The sequence below is a fragment of the Staurois parvus genome, unplaced genomic scaffold (assembly GCF_062004578.1).
Source record: "Staurois parvus isolate SC_StPar_1 unplaced genomic scaffold, SC_StPar_1.0 ptg000151l, whole genome shotgun sequence".
Classification (NCBI taxonomy): domain Eukaryota; kingdom Metazoa; phylum Chordata; class Amphibia; order Anura; family Ranidae; genus Staurois; species Staurois parvus.
Window position 1 is genome coordinate 9697750 of NW_028317947.1, and position 24529 is coordinate 9722278.

General features: G+C 40.7%; 1 protein-coding gene across 1 annotated transcript; it reads right to left on the bottom strand.

Moving 5' to 3' along the window:
* Positions 1–22602, bottom strand: CCR7 (C-C motif chemokine receptor 7). Its single transcript, XM_089674401.1, has 3 exons — positions 22535–22602; positions 15897–15946; positions 1–4168 (listed from the first exon to the last, which is right to left on the bottom strand). The coding sequence occupies exons 1-3, from the start codon at positions 22554–22556 to the stop codon at positions 3065–3067; spliced, it is 1176 nt and encodes a 391-aa protein (XP_089530527.1). The 5' UTR covers positions 22557–22602; the 3' UTR covers positions 1–3064.
* Positions 22603–24529: the final 1927 nt, after the last annotated feature.

Genomic DNA, 24529 nt, shown 5'->3' on the forward strand with positions numbered 1-24529 from the left:
CATTTTTCATTTTTTTAATAGTACACATAACAAGTAAATAAAGAAAATGCATGTGAAGATCTGTCCACATTCCCTTTTAAATTAGCTTATTTATATTAAAAACATGAACAAGAAAGAAATAGGAGTGAATTTATTACACATTCTGTACAATATAATTCCTATCACTGACAGTTAAACCAGTCTCCTTTCAGTTCCACATCAGTAATATCACGACTATCTGTAGAGGTTTCCAGGGGAATTCAGCTTCTGCAAAAATGTTTTTTTTTGTTTTGGCAGCGAGTTACACAGTCAATTAAAGCCGATATGATAAAGATCAGCAATAATACCAAATGTCATATGAGTCAGACAGAAGAAAGCCATTTCTGAATAGTAAACTATGATTCACAGATTACTTGAGTTGCCTAATTTGCGTCAGTTTAGGTTTCTTTTAAAGTTGGGTTTTCACCTGAAATGCCATGAAGTGGTGGCAAACTGTTTATTTGTCTTCTCAAAGTCAGTGGTTGTTCTGATCAAGTTATATGGAGTCCATTAATATCACTGTCAGAAATATTTACACATTCAGTTAAAGGGTCAGCCCACCCAAATTGATATTTCTGTTTTAGCTGGAATCTGGTGACTTGAGTTGCCCTTGGCTTCTTGTATGTCTTCTTGAGACCTTCAAAAGTGGACCTCCCTGGCATAATTCCCGTCTCTGTTCCTGTCTATGTTCTAGCACATGCTTTGAGTGTTGAAGCTAGTCCTGTGATATTTTTTTTATAATATGAAATAAATATAATTCCAGCAAGAACAGTGGGAATCCTCCGAAATAGCGACAGCAGGTGTGTAGAGCCAGGAAGGCAAAGAAGATATCTCACCAGTAAAGTCAGAGGATTATACAGAATTAAAGAATACTGGCACCATCCAGGAAATATATTTTTAAACAAATACTGTAAAGGTGGGATGGATGCCTTCACAAATAAACTTGCAAATGGAATACATTAAAAATAGGTTACCCGGTCACCACCTTATATAACTATCTAAAATATACTTTTTATTAACAAGATAAATGCCCCTCTGATGATGCCATTATAGTGAAACACATAAAGGCCTGGTCCCAGAGCCATGTGGATCACTGTCCAGTTTCGTCTCCTGTTTATAGCTCATTTCGATGGTTGACTGCCTTCATGCATTTACTTCATTCTGCTTATGAGATATTTGGATACTGGCACCTGGACTGCACTTTTATTGAGAATGATGATATGAGGCCTGTGTATTTGATGATATTGGGACTATGGATGAAATCATGTGGGTCTGGGTGTTTGATGTTATTGGTACAATGGATGACATCATATGGGGAGATTTCATCACCTATCACTACATATGTTATAGAAAGTGCTCATTTTCATATGCTGATATAAATCTATGTGGTATACAACAGTATTTGAGAACTAAATTATCTATTGATTGAAGTCTGAGCTTTTCCACCCATATCCACATCCATTATTTGTTGGATATAAGCATGGCAAAGCAGCAGCTGGGAATTACATCTTGTATACTAATATTGATTGTGGACAATACTCTTTCTATTCAATGTATTGGCTGTACATTGGTACTCATCAAGGGACATTTGAGAATCACTACTCCTTAAAATGGAATTTTAGGTAAAAAATAAAAATGGGCAGACAGGCAGGATTTTAATGCAGAAGAGACATGCTTTGTCTCTCCTGCATTAAAGCTACATACCTGCCTGTTCCCCCCCTGTACAGGGAGCTGTGCAGGCGAGCAGCTCACTGTACAAATTCGGTAATGTTGAATTTGACATAACTCCCGTGCATGCACGGGAGTGACCAGGGGCGGACTGACCGTTTGAAAACTCAGGCACTGCCCGAGGGCGCGGGGTCAGTAGGGGGCTCCATGAGATGCCCCTGGTACCTTTTTCATAGGCTTTTTCAGTTTGGGCAAGGGCACAGGGGCTCCATGATCCCCTATTGCCCGGGGGCCCCATGAGTTGTCAGTCCGCCCCTGGGAGTGACGTTATCCCCACCTGCCCAATGACCGTGCCCGGCATTTAGAAATTGGAAGCCGGGCGCCTGAAGGATGTCAGCGGGCCAGACTGGGAGCCGCAGGACAGCGCATCATGGGATCGGAGGTGAGTATAGTTCTGTTTTAAGCATTAGCTTAATGAGAGGGAAGCTCATTACTATGACAACATGATACCAAACAAGGTGGCTAGGATTGCCTAACCCGAGACACCTGAGGACGTCACGTGACTGTGATGTAACACAGAGTGTTAGCGAGGTTATGACACTAAACTACCAGGAAGTGATCAGACACATATGAGACCAGAGCTGATCACTAGCCACCTTTAGAGGGCTCTGAATCGGCAGAGATTTGATCCTTCTACAGCCGGATTTATACACACTCCTTTGCATTGTAACTATTTGAAACTATCTGACCCCATTAGAGGACAGTCTTTGTCTAGGGTAAGCCCACTTTTTTCAATCCCAGAGCGGTTTTGTTTGCTAATTTTATGTTTGAGATTCACAGTACAATCCTATTTTCTCACAAGGTACAATTGACAGAGTGGAGGAATCCTCCATTATATGGCCAGTCAATATGCCAATTGACCATTTTGTCTGACTTTGGATAGCTAATGTGAGAGACTATTTAAAATTAATAAATACTTTTATATATCAAGCACACAATTATATTCTTGGGTCAGATTATCATGTGACCTTCTAGGAAGAATTTCCAAAATATTTATGGTGAAGTGCGATGCCTGTGGACTCCTGTGTTGTAATATAAAAGATTCACTGATAAATAGTAAATGTGGTCACTGTACTAAGTATTTTTATGGACAGGTCAATGCAATACAATAGACATTTTCATTTTTAAGCATGGTGGTTGTGATTCGGGTTTTGACATTGTGCCTTTTTAGACCGTGTTCATCTTGTAAGTGTAATCAAAAGTATATTTTAGATATTTATAGACATATTTTGTCAGACGGTTTAAATCAAAAATGAAAATATCGGTTATGGGTTGACTGATCCTTTAGAAAGCACTTTTGTGTCCATTAACTGAAGATTTAGGGAGAAAATGTGGTTGTTGTGTCAGTGTCCATTGCAAAGGAGCCTCTCTTGCTTGGCTTGGCTGTTGACCATTCTGCAAATTTTTCCTGGCTCAGGCAACCAAAGTCTTGAAAGAACTTGCACAGGTCATTTCTGAATTTGACCCCAATGATGACATAGAGGAATGGGTTCAAGCAACATCGGAAACAGGCAAGGGTGTAGGTAACATAATCGGCGATATCAATGGTCTTGCTGATTTTGCAATCAGTGCTGTTATCAAAGGTCTTAATCAAGCTGACACTATTGTAAGGAAGTTGGAAGACCAAAAACACAATAACAATGGCAATGATGACCTTGATGGCTTTGTACTTCTCAAAATTACGCACATGAAGCAGTGTCATGATAATCATGCTGTAACAGAAGACCATGATGATCAACGGCATAAGAAATCCAATAACCATCTGGGAGATCTTGAGTCCAGCGTTCAGGCTTTGTAATTCAGCAGAGATAATGTCACAAGTTTTCTCACCATTAATGGTGTTGACACCACTGTAGATCAACTCAGGGATAGACAGGAAGAAAGCAACGACCCAAATGAGAGCACTGGAGAGTTTACTGATCAACACTGTCCTGGACCGGTGTCGGTGGGCAGAGGTGGCCAGGACAATAACAAAGTATCTTTCAATGCTCACGGACATAAGTATGAACATCCCACTAAAGAAGCTCATTTTGTAGAGACAAAATATGACTTTGCACATGTCGTTGCCAAAAATCCAGGTCTGGACAGTGCTAGCTGCCCAGAAAGGCAAGGTGAAGAGGAAGACCATGTCCGCTAGAGCCAAGTTCAGCATGTAATAATCTGTTCCAGTTTTCAGTCTGTTAAAGCAGACATACCTCAGCATCACTAAGCCATTCCCTGCCAGCCCTATCACAAAAATACATCCATACATTATTGGCAAGAAGATAGACCGGAACCCACGGACATCTGCTTTCTCACAAGTTTGTAAATAGCTGTTGTAATCTGGTGTAAAGTTACTATCTTCATCCTCAGGTGTAACAGTATCATTCTCCTGACCATCATCCTCAGGTATAGCGGTATCATTCTCTTGACCAGCACATAGCTAAAAAAAAAAAACAAAACAATTTATAGAAAACTTTTATATAGGAGATAAACATATTGAAGTATTGTAAGCTTAAAGCGGACATCCACCCAAAAGGGGAAATTCTGCTTTAAGGCCTTATACACCACTCCCCAATAAAGATTGGCAGAAACAGAAACAAAATCTCCTGCGCTCAGAGACCCAGATCAGAATTCAACGGGTTGAACCATATAGGAAAGTTCAATAGCCGATCAAATGTTGTGCAACTCTGACACAAGGCTGGGGAAGCCCAATAACAGATGTAACGAAGAACAAAAACAAAAGCGCACCAACCCTGCGCATTACCTCAGTAAATAAAGGGTACATTTATTGAACTGAGATATATACTCACAACAGTAGCAATAATAAAAGTATATAAAATCCAACATCAGTGCACTGGAATAGCAGACATGTACGGGTCCCATCGAGAGTTGACTCTCGGGATGAATCTGACGCATTTCGAAGGGGGATCCCTTCTTCCTGAGAGCTAGTCAAACTGAGAATAGCTTCCTCTATATATAGCACAAGGCCATGTGTGAGCTTTCCCATATGGGCAGGACATTTACATCATGGGGGGGTGGGGCAACAGTGCTACAAAATCACAGAGCAAATACAAATAAAATAAACATAAAAACATGCTCAGGATAAATGCTCTTCATCCCGAGAGTCTCCCCTCACTGGAACCCGCACGTGTCTGATATTCCAGTGCACTGATGTCGGATTTTATATGCTTTTATTATTTCTACTTTTGTGAGTATATATCTCAATTCAATAACTTCACCCTTTATTTACTGAGGTAATGCGCAAGGTTGGTGCGCTTATGTTTTTGTTCTTTTACAGCAATAAGGATTGGCACCTTGGGGGAGGGGGTACCCGAATTTGACAGGTACCCACTTCCACTGAAGCGAAAGTTGTCCCCCCCCCCCCCCCCCCCCCTCTTTCTCCCTAGTGTTCTAGGACATGTGACAGGTCCCAGAAGACTACGGGACCATTCACAAAGTGCAGCGCTACTTGCACATGTGCACAAGTTGTCAAAGCCAGCCAGGCGCCCACACTGAAGATTTCGGTGCCAGGGACACAGGATGGCCAGTGAACCTAGCTGGTGTAAGGACACCGCTGGATAGAGGGACCCTAAATCGATGTTTTTTAGCAGGGGCTAGTGGGTTAAATAACTTTCCAGGTTTTAACATCTCATGGAGACTCCAGGGGCAGGATACCTGGCATTTTTGGGTATGGAGGAGCACTTGCCATCTATTCTTGGATATAGAGAGAGTTGGTTATATTGCATCTCCACTATTTAGGAGAAGCCTTTTATTGTAATGTATACAAGGCTTCCTCCAAGGTGGAGATTATGATGATATCTGCCTGCCTGTCCACCTCGGCCATTAAAACGGTAGTAAACCACTGCCTTTAAAAAAACAAACAAAAGAAAAACCCATGAAAAACAATGGCATAATTTTGCTAGTACACATCACATACTAGTACATTATGAAATACTTACCTTAGAACAAAGCCCTGACAGGGCACATGGTTTTTATACACTTACATAAAAAACACTTTAAATCCTAGCAAAAAGCAAATCCTTCTCAGAGGACAAGTGTAGCTCTATCAAGCCCCGCTCTACATGTTTCGTCGCATGACATCATCAGTAGCTTTTTGCTGGGATTTAAAGTGCCATACACATGGTTTTTATGTAAGTGCAATTTTAATAGTTTTTTACCTAATAAATACGGTGTTAAGCTATGGAAGTTTCCTTTTGATGTTTTTACGGTGGTGGAGGAGTACTGTGGAGGTTCTGGAGGAGTTTTGTCGCAAACAATTGATCGAGAGGTGTTTTCACTATGGAGTCTATCATCAGAGAATAGAGGTGTCAAGACCACACAGACGGCCAACTTTCCTGCAGGAGAGCGCTGCAACATCTCATGCGATATTTGACCTACCATTCCAAGTGGTCAAATATTTGTGTTGGCTGGGGCTCTGGAGGGGGAGCACTAATTGGAGCACTACACAAAGAGAATAGCTATGGATAAGAAGATTTACTACTGTATCACTTAATATTCACACCGGATGCAGATGGGGGTTTCTTTGGGTTTTGTTTGAAATGTATCAATTCGTTTGGAACTTTTATATGTTTGCACAGTTATTGGGACTTATATATATATATATATATATATATATATATATATATTATATATATGTGTGTGTGTATATGTATGTATATATATATATATATATATATATATATATATATATATATATATATATATATATATATATGTATATGTATTGTTTTATACAATTTCACTGTATACACAGTTTCATGACATTGTATATGTGCTATTTTTAGCACTATGGTCGTTTAAGCACCTTGCATTTACTTATTGGTTTATTTGGGATTTAGTCACTGGGGAGGAGGGATATAATTGCCAGCCCGCGGGGCATTATAGCACATGCATATTTTTGGGGACCCTTTGTGTAGTAGGGAGTTCATTCATTTAATTAATTAATTAATTAATTAAAGTAGTTTTTGGGAGAGGCAGTGCAGCAATTTTCAATGGACACATGAGCATCACAACTGGAGCATGGAGCAATGGAAGAAGGCAGTCTAGTCTAATAAACTCAAGAATTGTTTGAGGAACACGAGTTTAGGTGTTGACATGGCCTCCAAATTCTCCGTATCTCAGTCGAATTGAATATCTGTGGGATGTGCTGGTGCCAGATTGCACAGCATACCTTCAAAGGAGGTCTAGTGGAGTCCCATATCTCGACAAGCTATGGTGGGGTGGTCATAGTGTTTTGTGATTCATATATTTGAAAGAAGGGCAGAACATAATTATCAGATTCATAACCATATGTTAAAATGTTTTGGCTGATCAGTGTAAAATATCGGTTTAGACTAGCCATATCAATCTATTGACTGGTACTGTGTATATATAGCACGTACCTAGAGATATGTCTGCAAGCTTGGACAGTACCAAGATGGGCCAAAATCTGACAGAAGCCACAGCCCATGGGGGTCTTACTTTGCTACCATCAAACACCTCAATCCTAATGGCATTGGTTATCTCTTTCCTCTGAACCACTACAGTTTTCAGAACACTGACTGTCAGCTTGCTCACTCAGCATGATTCCTCATGTCTACCCTTGGTCTGTTGGCTTACTGTTGGCTCCCTTGATCAGTGACAGCATGAGTAATCAATGCACCTAGCTAAGGTTTCCTCTGTGCAGCTGAACATTTCTCCATTCCACACTCCAGCTCCCAGTGCCTCTTCCACCAGTGATCCTGCCACTAACAATTGGTTGAAATCACCAGTTGCAGAATCACAAAGTGTCTGTTTGTCAGTAATTTTTCCATACTCAGTTCATTATATAAATACTTACATAATTTAATTTAATTGGCATCAGATATAGGTAATTAAAGGGGGCAGTTATGAGGATAGCTTGTGTATGAATCTGTATATAACTGTATTCTGTTGCTGGTTGGAAAATGCCATATTATTAACAGAAAACAATGACCTAATACAGTATACATCATATATAGAATAATATTATAGACTTAGCTCATTAATGTTACGTTCATCTTGTGGGAAGGACAGAGAACCGAATTTGGGAAATGAGTAATGGTACTGAATGTCATTACTAAAGGTTTATATGTATATTACAAATGAAACTTCTCAGTAAAAGAACATTTTAAGCAAGAAATCTGATTATAAATCAGAGATTAGGATCCAAAAAGGGGCCTGGAGGGGCCTATAAACAAGCACAATGAAAAGCACTTGTTAAATAGAAGCTTCAGTCTCCCCACCCAAAAATTAATAGACTTTTAATATATAGACACTTACCTGTCCAAGGAGCGCGTCCTCACTTGAGCTTGTTCTTCACCCGCTCTTTGGGTCCCTGATGTCAGCAGCTTAACTAAGAGAAACCAGTTGTGAAGCTTTGTGGCCTCACAGCCAGATTCTCACTGCGCATGCATGAGCCGCACTGCTCTTTGACACAGGTTCCGCAGAGAACTTACTTGTCTGAATCCTATCATCTTGTACATATTTTTTTGCCCATTAACATTGAAAGACAGAGTTATCAAGTTGGATTTAACTGTACAGTAATCCAAAATAGAACGTACAGAAGAGGCCAAAACGTTGAGGAAATAGTAGTAAATAGCCATTTGGAAAAGACAAAACTTTTCCAAACTGGATACCCCAGTGCCCCAAAGGGACTTTTCGTAGGCCTGCCCTTATATACCTACAGTAAAACTTTTATTTTATTTATTCAGAAATGCAACATAGTTGAGATCATTTTTTTTTTTTTTACAACAGTAGTTCTGAACAAGTTGTATATGCGCATGCCCACCATAGGCAAAATGATCAAACAACTGATAGAATAATGTCATTGTACATGTGCAATGAAGTACAGTATGTGGTATCTGGTATTGGTAGTGCTCAGTAATCACAACACAATGGTGTTATGTACCCTGATGACGCCATGCATTTGGTGAAACATGTAGGAAAAGGTGACAGGAAATGTGTACTAGGGAATAGTGGTTCATGAAGTAAATAGACAAGAGCGAGAGAAGATAGAGAGCAAGCACTAGGGGGTCACCCAAGACTCACACTTTTGTAATTGAATCCTATGGAAACAATGTGTGAATCTTGGGTGGAAACATTGAGAATTACAACTTAGATGGCACCTTTTCAGGGCTATCAGAAGTGGGTATCCTCTCTCCCTAAAGCTGGGCACACTGGTACCAAATGTCGGCTGGTTCAGCAGGAACCGTCTGACTTTTGATATATCTCTACTCTTCTCTGTTGAACAGAAGCCAGTCTAATGACCAGCTTCTGTCGAATGTTTGTGCTAGGAAGCCAGCATTAGATCAGTGCTTGCAGCTCCAAGTGCTGATAAAGTACTCTGGAGAGGGAGAGATTCCTGCACCAACATCATATGTGCTGATCTGGGGATTAATCATTTTTTCAGGAACTTAACATGTACAGTTGGGAGGAAAGAAAGGAAAGGGGAGACATGATAGAAACCTTTTAAATACATCGAGGGGGTGAATAAGATTCAGGAGGGCAATATTTTCAACACAAAACCAAAATCAAGAACACGGGGACATGACCTTAAACTAACTAGAGGAAAGTTCAAAACTAATCTCAGAAAGTATTATTTTACTGAAAGGGTAGGTAATGCTTGGAATAAACTTCCAGCAGAGGTAGTGAGCCAGTCAACAGCAAATAGCTTCAAACATGCTTAGGACAAGCACAGACCTATACTCAGACAAAAAAGTAAAAAAAACCCCCAAAACAACACCCCCCCCCCCCAAAAAAAAAACACACATACACACAAAAGGGCAGACTCGTGGATGACTCGTTCTTTTTCTGACGTCACTTTTCTATGTTCAACCCACTGGATGAGCAAATTGAACTACCTGTGATACCCAGATTTACTGTTTCTTCAGTCTTTTTCTGTAGTAGATATTAAAATGCAGTGGCAATGACATGACTCAGAAAATGGTAGACAGTAGAACTTTTCTTAGAATAAATGGACAAATCACCCCAAATTGTTACAGGGGATTTTTTTCAGTTTCTAGTGCAGTATGTGGAAACATGTCTCTGTAGCAACATTTTCATACATGTATACTAATAGTGGGTGAGAGGTTTTGTTTGGCCTGGTGCTAGCTGCAGAAAAACTATTTGAAAGGCAAAATTTTATTAGGGAAACAACACTTATGGGTTTATTTATTCTGAATAATTCGCTGGACAAATGTCACAAACATTTTCCCAGTTGTCAGGAATTCTGATCATATTTGGCTTAATACATTGATTTGCTATGATCGTCAGTATCATCTTGTGGCCATAATATGGTATTTTTGCTGAAATACCTTAACCAGGAAAATACCACATTATGGCCATTAGATGGAACTGATAGGAAATCAAAGTATTAAGCAAATTACATTCAGAATTTGTGAGGGCTGGGTGAAAGCTTGTGACTTTCTAACATCAAATTTTGTATAAATAGACCCCTTAATGTGGACTACATTCTTCCATTGATATTTAGAAAATCAGGCAATACTTGCTTCTCTAAGCGCAGTATCTCCAATATCTCCTCATTTTGACAGTATCAGAACTAGTGCAGCTGTCAGGTAGATTTCTCCATCGAGGTCCATCACTTGTGCACAGTGATAGAGGAGAAGGGGGAGCTGGCCGGGGATTAGGGAGACATGTTAAATGTGGCAAGGACGGACAGCTCACCCCTCATGGTTCTAACCAGGCCAGCCACAGCTCCAAGCACCTATCAGATGCAATCACTGTTTAAGTACACAACTGCTTGAATGAAACAGTCATTATTGGAAATTCAACCATCCATGCTGTTTAGCATGGATGGAGGAATTTGTTGGTTTTCTCTTGTTTAGCCTGTATGGCTAGCATAATAACCTGAATAAACCAGTCAAACACCTATAGGGTAGGACATAGCAGATTTATCACTGTTGGAAAACCAGAGGTACAAAACCATCTCTATGTCACTCATCCCCTCTATATATGAAAATACATTTTTGCAGGTGTACAAGTTTTTTTTTTTGCTTTGCACATGTCTGCTTTTGTATTCTGTTCTTCCACCACATCCTCTCACCTGAGGTCAGGAAGCCACAGATTCTTACTGAGAATGGAAAGAAGTTTTTGCTGCAGCAGGTGTAGCTAGTTTACAGCTAAACAATCCACCTTGACCACCCACCTACTTTACATGTCCCTTTTACTATCTGAATTTATTATATTTTATTATATTGAGTATGTATTTATAGGTCTCTCGGTTAACATTTTACTGGTAATTTCACTGATAATTGAATACAGTAGGTGCCCTACAATGTTTCCCTTTGAAGAACTATTGTCATGCTCCTCAAAAGGAAATACAGGGGCAGCCATTGTGGGCTCCTTCTTAAATTGCTCATTGCCCGGCTGCCTTGCTGACTTCCTAACTTGAGTGCTTTCTGTTTCACTAACCTGAAATAGGTTCTAGTTTCACGTGCTGCATGATCGTTCTAGTATAGTGGCAAAGAAATGATTGATGATGAAGAAGACAGCTAGGCAAAAGGCATTTTAAAGAGATCAGCAACAGCAGACACTGCACTATTCCCATGAAAGGTGGACTTTAGCTTTTAAAACTCTTGCCGACCATGCAATGCATATTTGTGTCGGCCGGAGGGTGGGTCTTAATGCCTACAAATGAGTGGTGAGCTCCCGCTTCCTGTAGGTGACCAAGAGGCGGTTGGATGGATCCCAGAGCATGTGACCAGTGTGACAGCCAATCATAGTGATTATGTGATTGGGAAGTCCATCCAGCCTCCCGTCATTAAAACCTACCTAAATGGGAGGGAGTGGGAATGAGTTAACCTCATGAATTAAGGTGAGGGAACCTGTGAGTATTGAAATATGGGCGATGCCATTGCTGAGTTGGATTTTAAAGCTAAAGGTCCTGGACTGTCATCTTAAACATGACTGCATAAGTTAGCAAATCGGTGACCTGGAACAATTAAGCAAGACAAGAGTTTGGACTATTAATGCAGGCCATAGATGGGTCGTTTATCGGCCAAATTTTTGTCCGCACGAAAAATTGGGTGATATTCATGCCGTTAGTGGGTTCAGCACGTCGGCCGTTTTTCGCGGATCTTCTCGTTTAGTTTTATCGGTCATGCTGGAAAATCCACGAAAAAATGGACGTTTTTCGTGGACATTGGTGGCAGCACCGGTGCCAGCAACGACCGATTTTCCGTTTATCAGCCAACAATTCGGCCGATAAACGGCCCGTCTATGGCCTGCATTAGGCTTCACTGGCTGCATGATTGTTCTAGGGGATTATCTTACTAGGTACGCATGAGAAGTCTTTGTTCATTCAACCCAGTTGGTTGAACAACAAAAAACTGAGAGGTCGCTGTACTAACACAAGGGATGTTAGTGTAGCGCTCTCCCCTGCTGAGCTATTTTTGTTCTGACAGGGGGAATGACCCCCCCCCCCCCCTGCCAGAACACACTGATCAAATGCCAATCGGATCTTGGTTTGACAGAAGCCAGTCTTAGACACACTGTCTGAATATTGGCCAGGTTCCGTTGAGCCAGCCAATATTTGGCCTGTTTTACCAGCCTTTAGGCTGGCCATAGATTGTTTTTTTTTTTTTTTTTTTTCGATCAGCCACAGGGCTGATCGTGAAAGAACTGAATGGATTTCCCCATCCACACAAGTGAAGTGGATAGAGGAATTCTCCCATCTCTGGCATTGCATTCTGACAGTGGGGAATCCTCCATTGTCAGAATACACTGACCAGCGCTGATGCCATTGATTGAATTAAATTTTTCTAACATCGTGTTTGACAAACGCCAGTCATTGGATCAACTTCTGTCAAGTGGGGGATGGCCATAGATGGATCGAAATTCAGACAGTCCCTGCTAAAGCATATGAATTTTGATCCATCTTTGGCCAACTTAAGCTCAAGTCAGCATGATGATGTCCTCCTCGGGGTGTGTCCATGACAGCCTGGGCTTACTGGAAGTGTGTTGACTGAGGCTGTACATCATTTAGCCACAAAGACTGGAAGCATCTGGTTGTGTAAAGGAATTACTAAGTATGACAATGAGTATTGCAGCAAAAGGTTTTTGTTTTTGTTTTTTTGTGATGCGCAAGGCAATTGTCTTTTTTCATTTACAGATCTTTACCTTTTGCCAAATGCTATCTAGAATTGTTTTTCATAACAATTACTCATTGTTCTGTTGTCTACAAAAGTTTACATGACTGAAAAACCAAACTCACACATGACTGACTGGAAATTTCCCTTCTTTGTAATATCACTGACAACATGCTGCTGATGAGATCATGGTCAGCAATGGCACATCCCTTTTTATGGTTTCTTTCTATAACATGCCTTGTGTTTCAGTAAGTAGTTTTAAATTCAATATTTTTTAATATGCCTCAATATATGTATATTAAATTCCCAAAGCAATAATAGTATACTGACCTACTTTAAGGATTAGAAAGGGAGGTTGGGGAGCACCTACCAGGATGGCTATAACCTGACAATGCTTTATTATGAATGTTCCCCTAAATATGGGTGAGTTTGGCATAGTAATAGTCATTTTTTTGATTATTTTGTCGGTAATCATTGTAAAGTTCTTCTTAGATATTGTGGGGTTGATTTACTGAAACTGGAGAGTGCAAAATCTGGCGCAGCTGTGCATGGCAGCCAATCAGCTTCTAACTTCAGCTTGTTTAATTAAGCTTTGACAAAAAAAAAAATGGAATCTGATTTCTATGCAGAGCTGCACCGGATTTTGCACTCTTCAGTTTTATTAAATAAACCCACTCTGTGAAAGTAATCCAGATTCACCACTTGCCCCCCAGAGGATGTAACCCCCTTCCTGACCAGACCATTTTTTGCGATATGGCGCGGTGTTACTTTAACTGACAATTGCGCAGTCATGCAAGCTGCACCCGAATTAAATTTATGTCCTTCCTTTTCCGACAAATGGAGCTTTTTTTTGGTGATATTTGATCTCTTGTGCGGTTTTTATTTTTTGCGCTATAAACAAAAAAAGACTTTTGAAAAAAAAACAAAAAACAATATTTTTTACTTTTTGTTATAAAATATATCCAGTGAAAAACCAAATTTAATCACAAATTTACACCAAAATGTATTCTGCTAAAAAAAAACAAAAACCTAATACGTGTAAATGAATTGGCTTACGTGAAAGTTATAGTGTCTACAAATGGCGGTATATATACTGGAATTTTTATTTATTTTTTTATACTAGTAATGGTGGCAATCAGCGACTTATAGCGGGTATGCGGCGGGAATTCTGACACTGGGGGAGGGGGGGCTGACTAACTGTCACTGACATCCCCAGTGACACGAATACAGTGATCAGTGCTAATAAAAAGCACTGACACTGTACTAATGATACTGGGCAGGAATGGGAAAATGTGGGGCGAAGGGTTAACTGTGTGATGTGCTTTACTGTGTAAACATGCTGCTTTGTATTGCTCTACTATGCAGAGCAATACAAAGCAGTGTGCTGGAGCTGACAGGGGAGAGATCTGTATTGTTTACTTACAGACCTCTCCCCCATCAGTGATACTCGGCGATCACCGCAGGTAGGGTGCTCGCGCCCATCCCCTACCCGAAAATACAAAATCACGTATATATACATGATTTTGCGCAGTCCTGCCACCCTGTAGCAATAGTTCTGCTATAGAGCAGTCTGGAAGCGTTTAAAGAGGAACTTCACCGCAATCCCCCATTAACTGCTATGCTGGGTTCTCATAGAACATACCCACCTGCAGATCCAGAGTTGTCCTACAGCGATCCACTCTTCAGGTGTCACAGCCTGACTGTCCTGCATCACCATCTTGGTTTCCTCATCCTGCTGCCCCACCCTCCAATGACACAATACAGCTTTGCCGCCGGCTGATCGGTGAATGATCTCCCATAGCATGCTAGGATACATGGCAAGGAAGGATATCGGAGGGGGCAGCAGGAGCAGGACATGTTATACTAGCCCAGGCAAGAATGGTGGCGCAGTCAGGGCCGAAGGGAAAAACAAAAAAAGGAAAGACCCTTTTATTCCCCTATCTGTTAAAAAAAATTTTAGTGGAAAAAAAAAATATGTGAAAGTAAAGTTACACCCAAGCGCTTAAACCCCCTACATACACACACATACAAATGTTATCACACTTGTCAAAGTGCCTACATATAAAAACATTCACGTGCTTCACATGCTTGTTATGGCCGTGCACGCCAGAATGAGAACAAAAATTCTTGGCCCATTATTCAAAGTTAATGCTAAATTGAAGACCCGTATGGGCTTTTAGAATGTCAACGATGAAAAATTTAAGGTACCAAAGTTTGTCGCCGTTTCACAGGCGGGTTGGGTATCTATTTATTCGGTGCAACCTCATATATTTTTGCAATAAAATGGGGAAATGTATTGTGTTTGTGTGCCCTAAAATTAACTTTAGTGTATTTTTTCCTGAAATTTTGCACTTGATAAACCGCCACATACACTAAAGTCATCTTTTATATTTTTCCAATAAAATGGGAAAATGTATTGTGTTTGCGTGCCCTAAAATCACCATTAGTGTATTTTTTACTGAAACTTTGTGCTTGATAAACCACCGCATTAATATCATGTGACATGAACAAAATTGGAACTGCCACCATTTTATTCTCCCAAGTGTCTGCTTTCAGAAAAAAAAAATGCGAACAGGGCTCTGGTGGCAAACGGGTTAAAACTATAATTTGTGTTGCTCTTCAGATAACCTGTGCCTGTTTTTCTAAGAATTTCTTCCTTTTGGCAAACAAATTGTTACAGAGTGCAGATAAACACATAGGATGCTTGTGGTTAAGATGTCATGTAGGTTGGGTGTAGTCTGATAGAGTTGCCTGGATTATATACATACAAGGGGGGCTGTGTCGGTGACAAGCCTATTTTGGATGCTGCCTTTGTAGTAGAGTTCCTTTGTATCAAAGGTGTGCAGAAAATGATACCATACAAAGATACTGTTTGGCAGTTGTGGTTTAGAGGGAGTGACAAAATGCAGAGGGGATAGGTTGGGAGGAGTTGAGACAGTGTATTGTGCCACAGAAACCAAAGCATGGTAGTTACTTGACCCCAAATATCAGTGAAATCTGATTTCTAAAAGTATGATGCCCACAAAGTCTCAGAATACTCACCTGCACAGTAGTCAGAACAATTACCACCAAGGAGAATTTCTGCAGCATTTCTGAAATGATGAAAGGAATAAAGTCAGTATCTGTTGTATTTATAAGTAAAGGAATGTATTCAAGCTCTATTGTATATAGAATACTGTTTTCTTACATTTCTACACATAAATTGGTACTTTAGGCTTCAAAATAACACCTTTGTGGATTAAAAGTGACCCTAAAGAAGAAATTCTTTATTATTATTTATTGAGTAGATCTTGGTGTCCACTGCAATCCATTTGATTGGTTTGCTGATATAAAAGCCAAAGAATACACTGATAGAACCAGGGTTTCTCCACCAGGATTCCGTGGAACTCTAGGGTCCCTCCAGAGGTTGCTAGGGGTTGCTTGAGTAATGATCAATTTTTGCCTCTCAGGTAAGGTCCCACTGACACCATTGATCGTTTTAGCTATATATAAGGGGGTAATTCTTCCCAATGACCACAAGTGTAAGGAGCATTCTTCCCACCGACCATCACACTAATGTATCATGAGTTATAGATATATGATAATTTATAGCAGGGGTTCCCTGAAACCGGAAAGTTATTTCAAGGTTGAGAAAGGCTGATCTACAGTATATCACGCAGGAAAAAGCAAAAATCTCAAAAACTCTCTGCACTCTAGAAATTTAGTGGATGTATATCCAAAACCTTCTTTTTGTTTGAAAGGTTCGACCCCCCCCCCCCTTTTTTATTTTTTGCTATATACACAGTGGGGAGATTTACCCTCTTTTGTTCCATGGCCATTTTCACAAAGATAGAAATTGATGGGAAACCCCTGTTGTCACCAGAACAGGTGAGGTTAAGGCTCCATGTACACAGGACACTTCTGAACAATGGACACTGACTGCTGGAAAACATAGGTTAAAAAAAGTATTTTTAGCTGTGTTTGCATACCGCGTTTATGCGCGTTTGCGTTTAGAAGTGTTTTTTAAAGATAACCTCAGGAGACCTTCCAAAATGCACTGAAAAACAGTAAAAAATTAACTATTTCAGACATTTTGAGAGAAATAGAGAGAGCAGAAGTGGAGAGAGCAGTATGTGTTGAGATTAGCTGTTTTTTTTTTTTGTGGTGTTTGGATGTGTTCCAGCTCATTTCTGTGCAGAAATTATTGCAGCAGTGTCTAACATACTTTCTTTCATGCGAATCCTCAAACTATGGTGTGCCAGGTTCATTTGAGTACTGGGAAAATGCTTTGCATGCATTTTTCATGATGAAAAAAGGCTCTGGACAGCATCTGGAAATGAAAGAGTTAAAAATATTTTCTAACCGCAAATGCTTATAAACGTGGTTAACCACGTTTACACACGTTTACAAGCATTTGGCATTTGAAACACTGATAAAATCTACTCCTGAACGCGGGTTTGGTGCGTTCAAAAAAAGACTGGAACAAAAATGTTTTCTACATTTACTAAGTTAAACAATCTTTGATTATGTAAGAATGAGGGGGGTGAAAGAAGATGAGTGGAAGTTAGTTTTGTGCTGGAAAGTTCATTTTAAGTGACCAGGTTCCTTTAAATGTAGGCATGTCAACAAGGGATAGCTGCATTGTGCGTTCAAAGCACTGTTACTGTTACCTTGACCAAAACCATAGAGGGTAAACCACGTTATAAACTTTCTGTTTTCAAGTTACTTTTTCCACTCAGCAAACCACTCTGTCAAAGTTGTGAAATGACAAACAAGCATTCGTTTCTCATCTACTTGAGAAGCAGCATAAAATGTCCCACAACTGTTTCTCAGTTTTGATCATCTAGGTGATGCAATGCAAATTAAGCAGAATTGATTAACTCTTTCACAGCCACTGAGAACTATCCAAAGATAGGAGCATTAGGGTAATTTTTGCAGCTCAGTAAAGCTACTAAAATTGCTAAAATTGATCAGTAAAGAGACGGAACAAAAGGCTTCCTATCAGGGGTGGACCAACTCATGGGGCTCCCGGGCAATAGGGGATCATGGGGCCCCTGTGTCCTTGGCCAAACTCAAAAAAGCCTATGAAAAAAGTACCAGGGGCATCTCATGGGGCCCCCTACTGACCCCGGGCCCTCGGGCAGTGCCCGAGTTTCCAAATGGTCAGTCCGCCCCTGCTTCCTATAGGATAACAGATAGCAGCAACTACAGTAAATGCAAATTATCTCATAATGTGTGTGATTAAATGATACTTTTTGTAGGTTGCACCATAGTTATCAGTTTGTACATTCGCCTAGAGACTGATTTCTACCCTTTTGGGCTATGTTTATAAAAAATTTGCTTGTGAATGTCTAAAGCATTTGCCCAGCTGTCACAAATAATCCATGCTTTTTGTCTAATATGTTTAATTCCTATAATCATCGACTCCATCTAGTGGCCATAATGCTGGATTCTCCTGTTTGAGGTATTTCAGGAAAATACCACATTATGGTCACTAGATGGAGGTAATGATCATGGGGAAAAAATATATTAGGCAAAATATTGGTATTATTACTGACAGCTATGTGAATTCTTAAACCATTAATACAGATTTTTATTTTATTTTTTTAGTAAAAGGACCCCATAGTGATTACTTGCTAGCAATTTAGCACAGTGATTGAGCTTTTAAAAAAATAGACCATGTGCTTCTGCCCTAACACAACAAATAATGTAAACTATCCGTCCACTCACATTTAATATTTTTAGAATTCTGACAGGTTTTAACTCTTCTCCTTTGCTTTATATACACTTTAAAGGATAAGTTCACCTTTGGAACATGTTACATGTTCCACCTGTTTTTAGTTTGGAACATGTATCATGATCCAGCATCTGCAGCCCCCCGATTCCCCCTCCCTGTGACAGCGGGCAGGGGATCATCTCTCTGCACCCGCTGTCACAAATAGAAAATAACAGGTCCATGCTGGGCTCCACCCACAAAACCATGTCATTCATTCATTCATAATTTCCTGTGAATGAATGCCTACAAGTTTTGCTGGCTATTGCTGTATATATAATGCTGTCATAGTCCAACGATCTTCCTGCTCTTAGGTACAAGGTACGGAAAGACAGCTATCCTGAGAGTCTGTAGGAGCCTTACATCCAGTGTTCTGCAGGCTCATTAGAAAAAAAAATGCTTATTTTTTTACCTGCAAAAAAATGTGCATTTAGTGCTTTTTTTTTTTCTTTTAAAAGTGAACTTGTTCTTTAACCGCTTCCTGACTGCCCTATAGCAGATATACTGCAACGGGGCGGCACGGGTGCGCAAATTCATAAGTGATTTTGCATTTCCGGTTAGGGGGCATGCGTGAGCCCTACCTGTGCCGTCATACGCGGTCGCAGCTGTCATTCACTGGGTTCTGGCCGGTGATTACTTGCTGGCACCCGGTGATTGCCGAGGATCTCCAACGGGGAGGAGAACTGTGTGTAAACAATACAGTTCTCCTCCCTATCAGCTTGTGCACATTGCTTTGGATGGCTGTGCTGTGCACAGCCATCCAAAGCAGTGTGCTTACAGTGAAGCACAGACACAGAGCTTACTGTGAAACAGCACACAGTTAACTCTTTGATCGCCCCCTCATGTTAACCCCTTCCTGCCCAGTGCCATTAGTACAGTGTCGGTGCTTTTTTTTTTTAAGCACTGATCACTGTATTGGTGTCACTGGGGATGTCAGTGACACCAAGTCAGTTTCCCCCAGTGTCAGAATGCCCGCTGCAGTCCCGCTATAATTCGCTGATCACCGCTATCACTAGTAAAAATGTAAAAAAAATTCCAGTATCTACAGTATACCGCCATTTGTAAACGCTATAACTTTCATGTAAACCAATTCATTTACATGTATTGGGATTTTTTTTTTCTTAGCAAAGACATGTAGCTGAATACATTTTGGTGTAAATTTATAACAATTAGATTTTTACAATTTTTTTTTTTACTGTACATGTTTAATAGCAAAAAGGTAAAAATATAGTTTTTTTTCTCAAAATTTTTGGTCTTTTTTTTACATTTTTATTATTGTCAGTTAAAGTAACGCAGCTCTGTAAGGAAAAAAATGGCCTGGTCAGGAAGGGGGGTAAATCCTCAGGAGGGCAAGTGGTTAAGGCTTCCTCGTAGAACAAATACATTGTATAACCTGGACAAAGAGAGAACTCAATCAAATTGCAACAACACAATATCGTATTATTTGCAAACTGTATGACCATATGCTTCTTGAATCTTAAAGTGGCAGCTTAATATAGCTTTCCTTTTTCACAGAAACAAAAGGTACAATACTAACATGACAGCTAACCACCTCTAACCATGCTCAAGTCAAAACCTAATCCTGAAGTTTAACTCCTTTGCCCAGTCCTGGAGTCCTTTTATGTGGGTCTTTATGCCTGGAGGTGGGAGGGACCTCCTGATCATGGTACCACTGTGAATGGTTGTCACAGTGGTCACATGATCACGAGCCCTTCTTCCAGCTTCCGATCATAATGAGAGACCAAGACCTATGACAGCTTGTTCACTGTGCTGGAAGCACATAGTGATCGCCCTCCCATCACAGAAACCTGTTCATGGATGCATATGTATACCCTCTTTGCTTCTGCACATATGCATTACGTGGGCGGCAAGAGGGTAACAGTTTCCACACAGTGCTTCTACTGCAAGTACATGACTATAGATCAGTCAATAGTTTACTTTCAGTGGTAGGACCAGGAAGGCAGAATCAGGAGCTGGAGGGATGTCAGACCACTGCTTAGGGGACTCTACTTTAATGGATGTATGCTCTCAATGTTCTGACATACTGTATACATCCCCGTTACTCATCAGAAATTCTGTCAAGTCCCATTTAACATCTGCTTTTCCTAAAGTATGCTCCGAAATGAGTGTATCACTGTAGGCACATAGCTTTGTTGTAGATTCTATGACTACAACACATTGCCACTCATTTTGTGTGTTCTTAGGTCAATAGCCCATGTGATGTGTGATGATTACTCCATGGCGGACCTCCCAGAAGGTATGTGGGCCCCTACAGCAGTTGGGAAGGTAATTTTCAAGTGGTTAATGAAAATGTAATCAGGCTCAATTCTTTAGTGTTCTTTGTTGAAATTGAAGGAAAAGACCTTCTGAAGCATGGACAGACATCTCTGTTCATACTTCTTGGAGAGATATTCACTCATAATTGAAATAGCATTACCTGGCTGTTTACTTAAACTCAACTTGAGGCATTGCTTATAGGTATCAGGGAGCAACCACCTCTATATCTCTGTGTGGAGATGGTCCAGATTGCATCAACCATCCTCTTTTGGTCATTCTCAACCTCAACAGATGTACAGTTGGTGATATTATTCCTTCTGCTCTTTCGTTTTGTTCCAACAATCCCCTACTTTATGTATTGAGGCATACTACACTAAAAGGGCTCTCTCGCATACCCTTTTTTCTTGTCTCCTGTGATACCCATGAGAGGGAGTCATTCTCCACTCCAAAGAACCACAACACAGAATTTTGGATGTATGGCCATAGGGTTCCAATGCTGTTTATGTATAGCTAATAAGGATTCATTTTGCTAAAGGTGGAGTGGGAATTAATAGATTCTGATTGGTTCATATGGTTTACTGCACTGCACCTAATAATAATAACCCTTTATTAAGACTTTTGGCACTTTAGGGTTGAGCTGCATACATCAGATATCTGACTTCAGTTCAAAGGGGATATTCACTATTTAATGCAAAGAGCACAGTTCAGCCTGAAATATGACAGACCAAGCAATCAAAGTAAATTCATTTTATTAAGTTGGACCATTAATGAAGGTTAATGAATATTAATTGGTTGTTAAGGGTACTGTGCACTACTCCACCCCCACTTTTATTGAAGAAGGTGATACATTCTTAGTAAATGAAGGGAGCCTGGTCATTGTACAAAGTGCAATAACCCATAGCAACCAAATACATTTTAGTTGGCTGCAGTCACTTCAGAGATCAAGAATTATTGGTTACCTTGGGTCACTGCACTTTCTACATAATCATTGTATGTTGCCCTATGAATTAAACCCATTACTGTAACTGTTACCCACGGCTATGTCCATAGGTGTATTGCTGTGTGAAGCAGAGATTTGTATGTAGATCTCCATTTCTGGAAAAAGAAATGCAAACCACGTACAACTAATAACTGGCGTCAATGATCCACCTAATCTTTTTCATTACCGTTACATGTATAGATGGATTTACGAAACCCAATTTGCATCTGCAGTTCTCCACAGGCAAATTCACCCACTTTTACGTATGTCAAAGTAACCCAGTGTTCCCAAGTGTCCCCGATTTTACAGTAACAATTTCTGATTTAGAAGACCTGTCAATGGAAATTATAGGAAATGAGCCCAGTTTTTAAATTTGACCAAGAGAATAATACAATTCCCCCTAACAAAATTCCCATGTTATTATGTATTTTTATGGGGATTTTTTAAGCATTTTCATTTTATATGTAGCATCTCAAATACCATAACGTTTGTAACAAGATATCAAAGTGAAAAATAAATCAAACCAAAGTCACCATAATACATTGCTTATACTATATTATGAATGAATGTCATTGCAGAGCAGTATGATTCTTAGTTTTGTGAACTGGCTCTGCATGAGATCTAAAGAGACTAGTATGACATTCCTGTATGGTAATAAGAGGAGTAACTCACCAAAGTTTCTCAGCAGCGGCATGGTGACTGATGTGTGTTCCTGTTTGTAGGCTATATGTGATCCTCTATTGACTCTGAAATGAATGAGCAGTAGTCCATACTATACATAGAGAATATACAAAACTAGAACGCCCTCCCCTTCTTCCTGAATCACTTCATCCTGAACACCCAGCAGTATACTGAATTGTGTATGCACTCACAGACAACTCCGTGATCCCAGTGTAGAATCATACGCAATACTTGTAAGAAAATCACTGTGCAAACTTTGGCATTGCATAGTCTACAAACCCCAGATCATTTTATTTTGGTGCACAGCTTGTGGAGCAAACCTCATGGCATGGATATTTAGGCACATTGTGAAGACGTGTCAACTTTTTTTTATAGCATGATATTTTTAGCATGATCACATTTTTTACTGCTAGTTTTACAGAGATTGTAGTACTGAAAATGTAAAAATATACTGTGGAATTAACTAAGCCTCCTGCGCCGTTATAATGACACAGAAAATTGTCAGAAGTGGCATGCATCACATTAAGACAACAGGTACACCTGTTTCAGGTCTATCTGTGCCAGTTTCTATTTCAGAGCGAAATAAAAACTGGTTCAGATCTGCCACTAAGTAAAAGAGGGAATATGATAGTGTCCCATATAGAAAATTTCCACAGATTTCTGTAAGGTGCAACCTTGTCGTACAGAATGTGAGCTGTCAGCAGACTGCTCATTCCCCTCTCTCTACTTGAGCAGAGCCTGCAGGGTAAACTACTCCTTCCCGATCTAAGCCCAGCAGGAGATGACCAAGAGATCGGAGGATGCAGCTCCAGCAGTTCATTCTCTGTGTTGTCTGTCACAGACACAACAGAACAGAGAACTGGTCACTGTTAATTAACAAAGGGGCTTACACCCATTTTGTTAATTAGGAGCATCATTTGCTCCATTTGTTATGTTTAGAAGCACCATGTGCTGCATCATGCTTGCATCACTCTTTGCCAATTCCTCCCATAGTTTCTATTGCTGCATTAACCACTTCGTCCCTGCCCTATAGCAGAAGTACTGCTACAGAGTGGCAGGGATGCACAAAATCACATAAATATACATGATTTGCATTTTTGGGTAGGGGGCGTGCTCGACAACCTACCTGCGCCGCTTTTGGCTGCCGGACATATCAATCACAGGGTTCCGGACGGCGATTCTCAGCTGAGACTGTGATCGTCAGCAGAGCTGACAGGGGAGAGACCTGTGTGTAAACAACACAGTTCTCTCTCCTGTCAGCATAGACATGTGGCTTTGTATTTCTCGGCATAGCAGAGCAATACAAAGCAGCATGTCTCCATAGTAAAGCACAACACAGCACATAATGTAAAACACAAACATCACACAGTTAACCCTTTGATCGCCCCAGATGTTACCCTCTTCCTGCCCAGTGTCATTAGTACAGTGTCAGTGCTTTTTATTAGACACACACACAGCCCGGCTTGGGATCAAGCCTGAAAGTGGTTTCCCATAGCAAGTGGCTTCCTTTGGAGATACAAAAGAAGAGGAGCCTAGAGCGCCAGTGGGGGACCCCAGAAAAGGAGGTTCGGGGCTGCTCTATGCAATACCATTGCACAGCACAGGTAAGTATAACATATACCGTATTTGCCGGCGTATAAGACGACTTTTTACCCCTTGAAAATCTTCTCAAAAGTCGGGGGTCGTCTTATACGCCGGTATACGGCATACTGACACTTTTTAGGGGGGCGGCGCGTTGCCGCCGCTGCCCCCCCCTTCCCCCAATGGAAGGGACACTAAGTACAGGGGTGGGCAGCGGCTGTTTCTTACCTGGTTCCGGTCCCACGACGATCCGGTCCAGGAAGCGCGGCTGCGCCTTCAGTTCGGCCACTGGATGTTCGTGCGGCTGCTCGGCTCCGCCTCCTCACCAGTGATTGGCCGCCAGAACTGTAGCTCAGGAAAGGCACACAGGCGGCCAATCACCGGCGAGGGGGTGGAGCCGAGCGG

What these genes read in the sequence shown, in the direction of transcription:
- CCR7 (XM_089674401.1), bottom strand. Translation starts at nt 22,556, where the DNA reads ATGCCGCTGCTGAGAAACTTTG. An exon ending in GCCGCTGCTGAGAAACTTTG is followed by an intron (nt 15,947 to 22,534) that starts GTGAGTTACTCC and finishes TCATCATTTCAG; the next exon opens with AAATGCTGCAGAAATTCTCC. An exon ending in TTGTTCTGACTACTGTGCAG is followed by an intron (nt 4,169 to 15,896) that starts GTGAGTATTCTG and finishes TTTTTTTTTTAG; the next exon opens with CTATGTGCTGGTCAAGAGAA.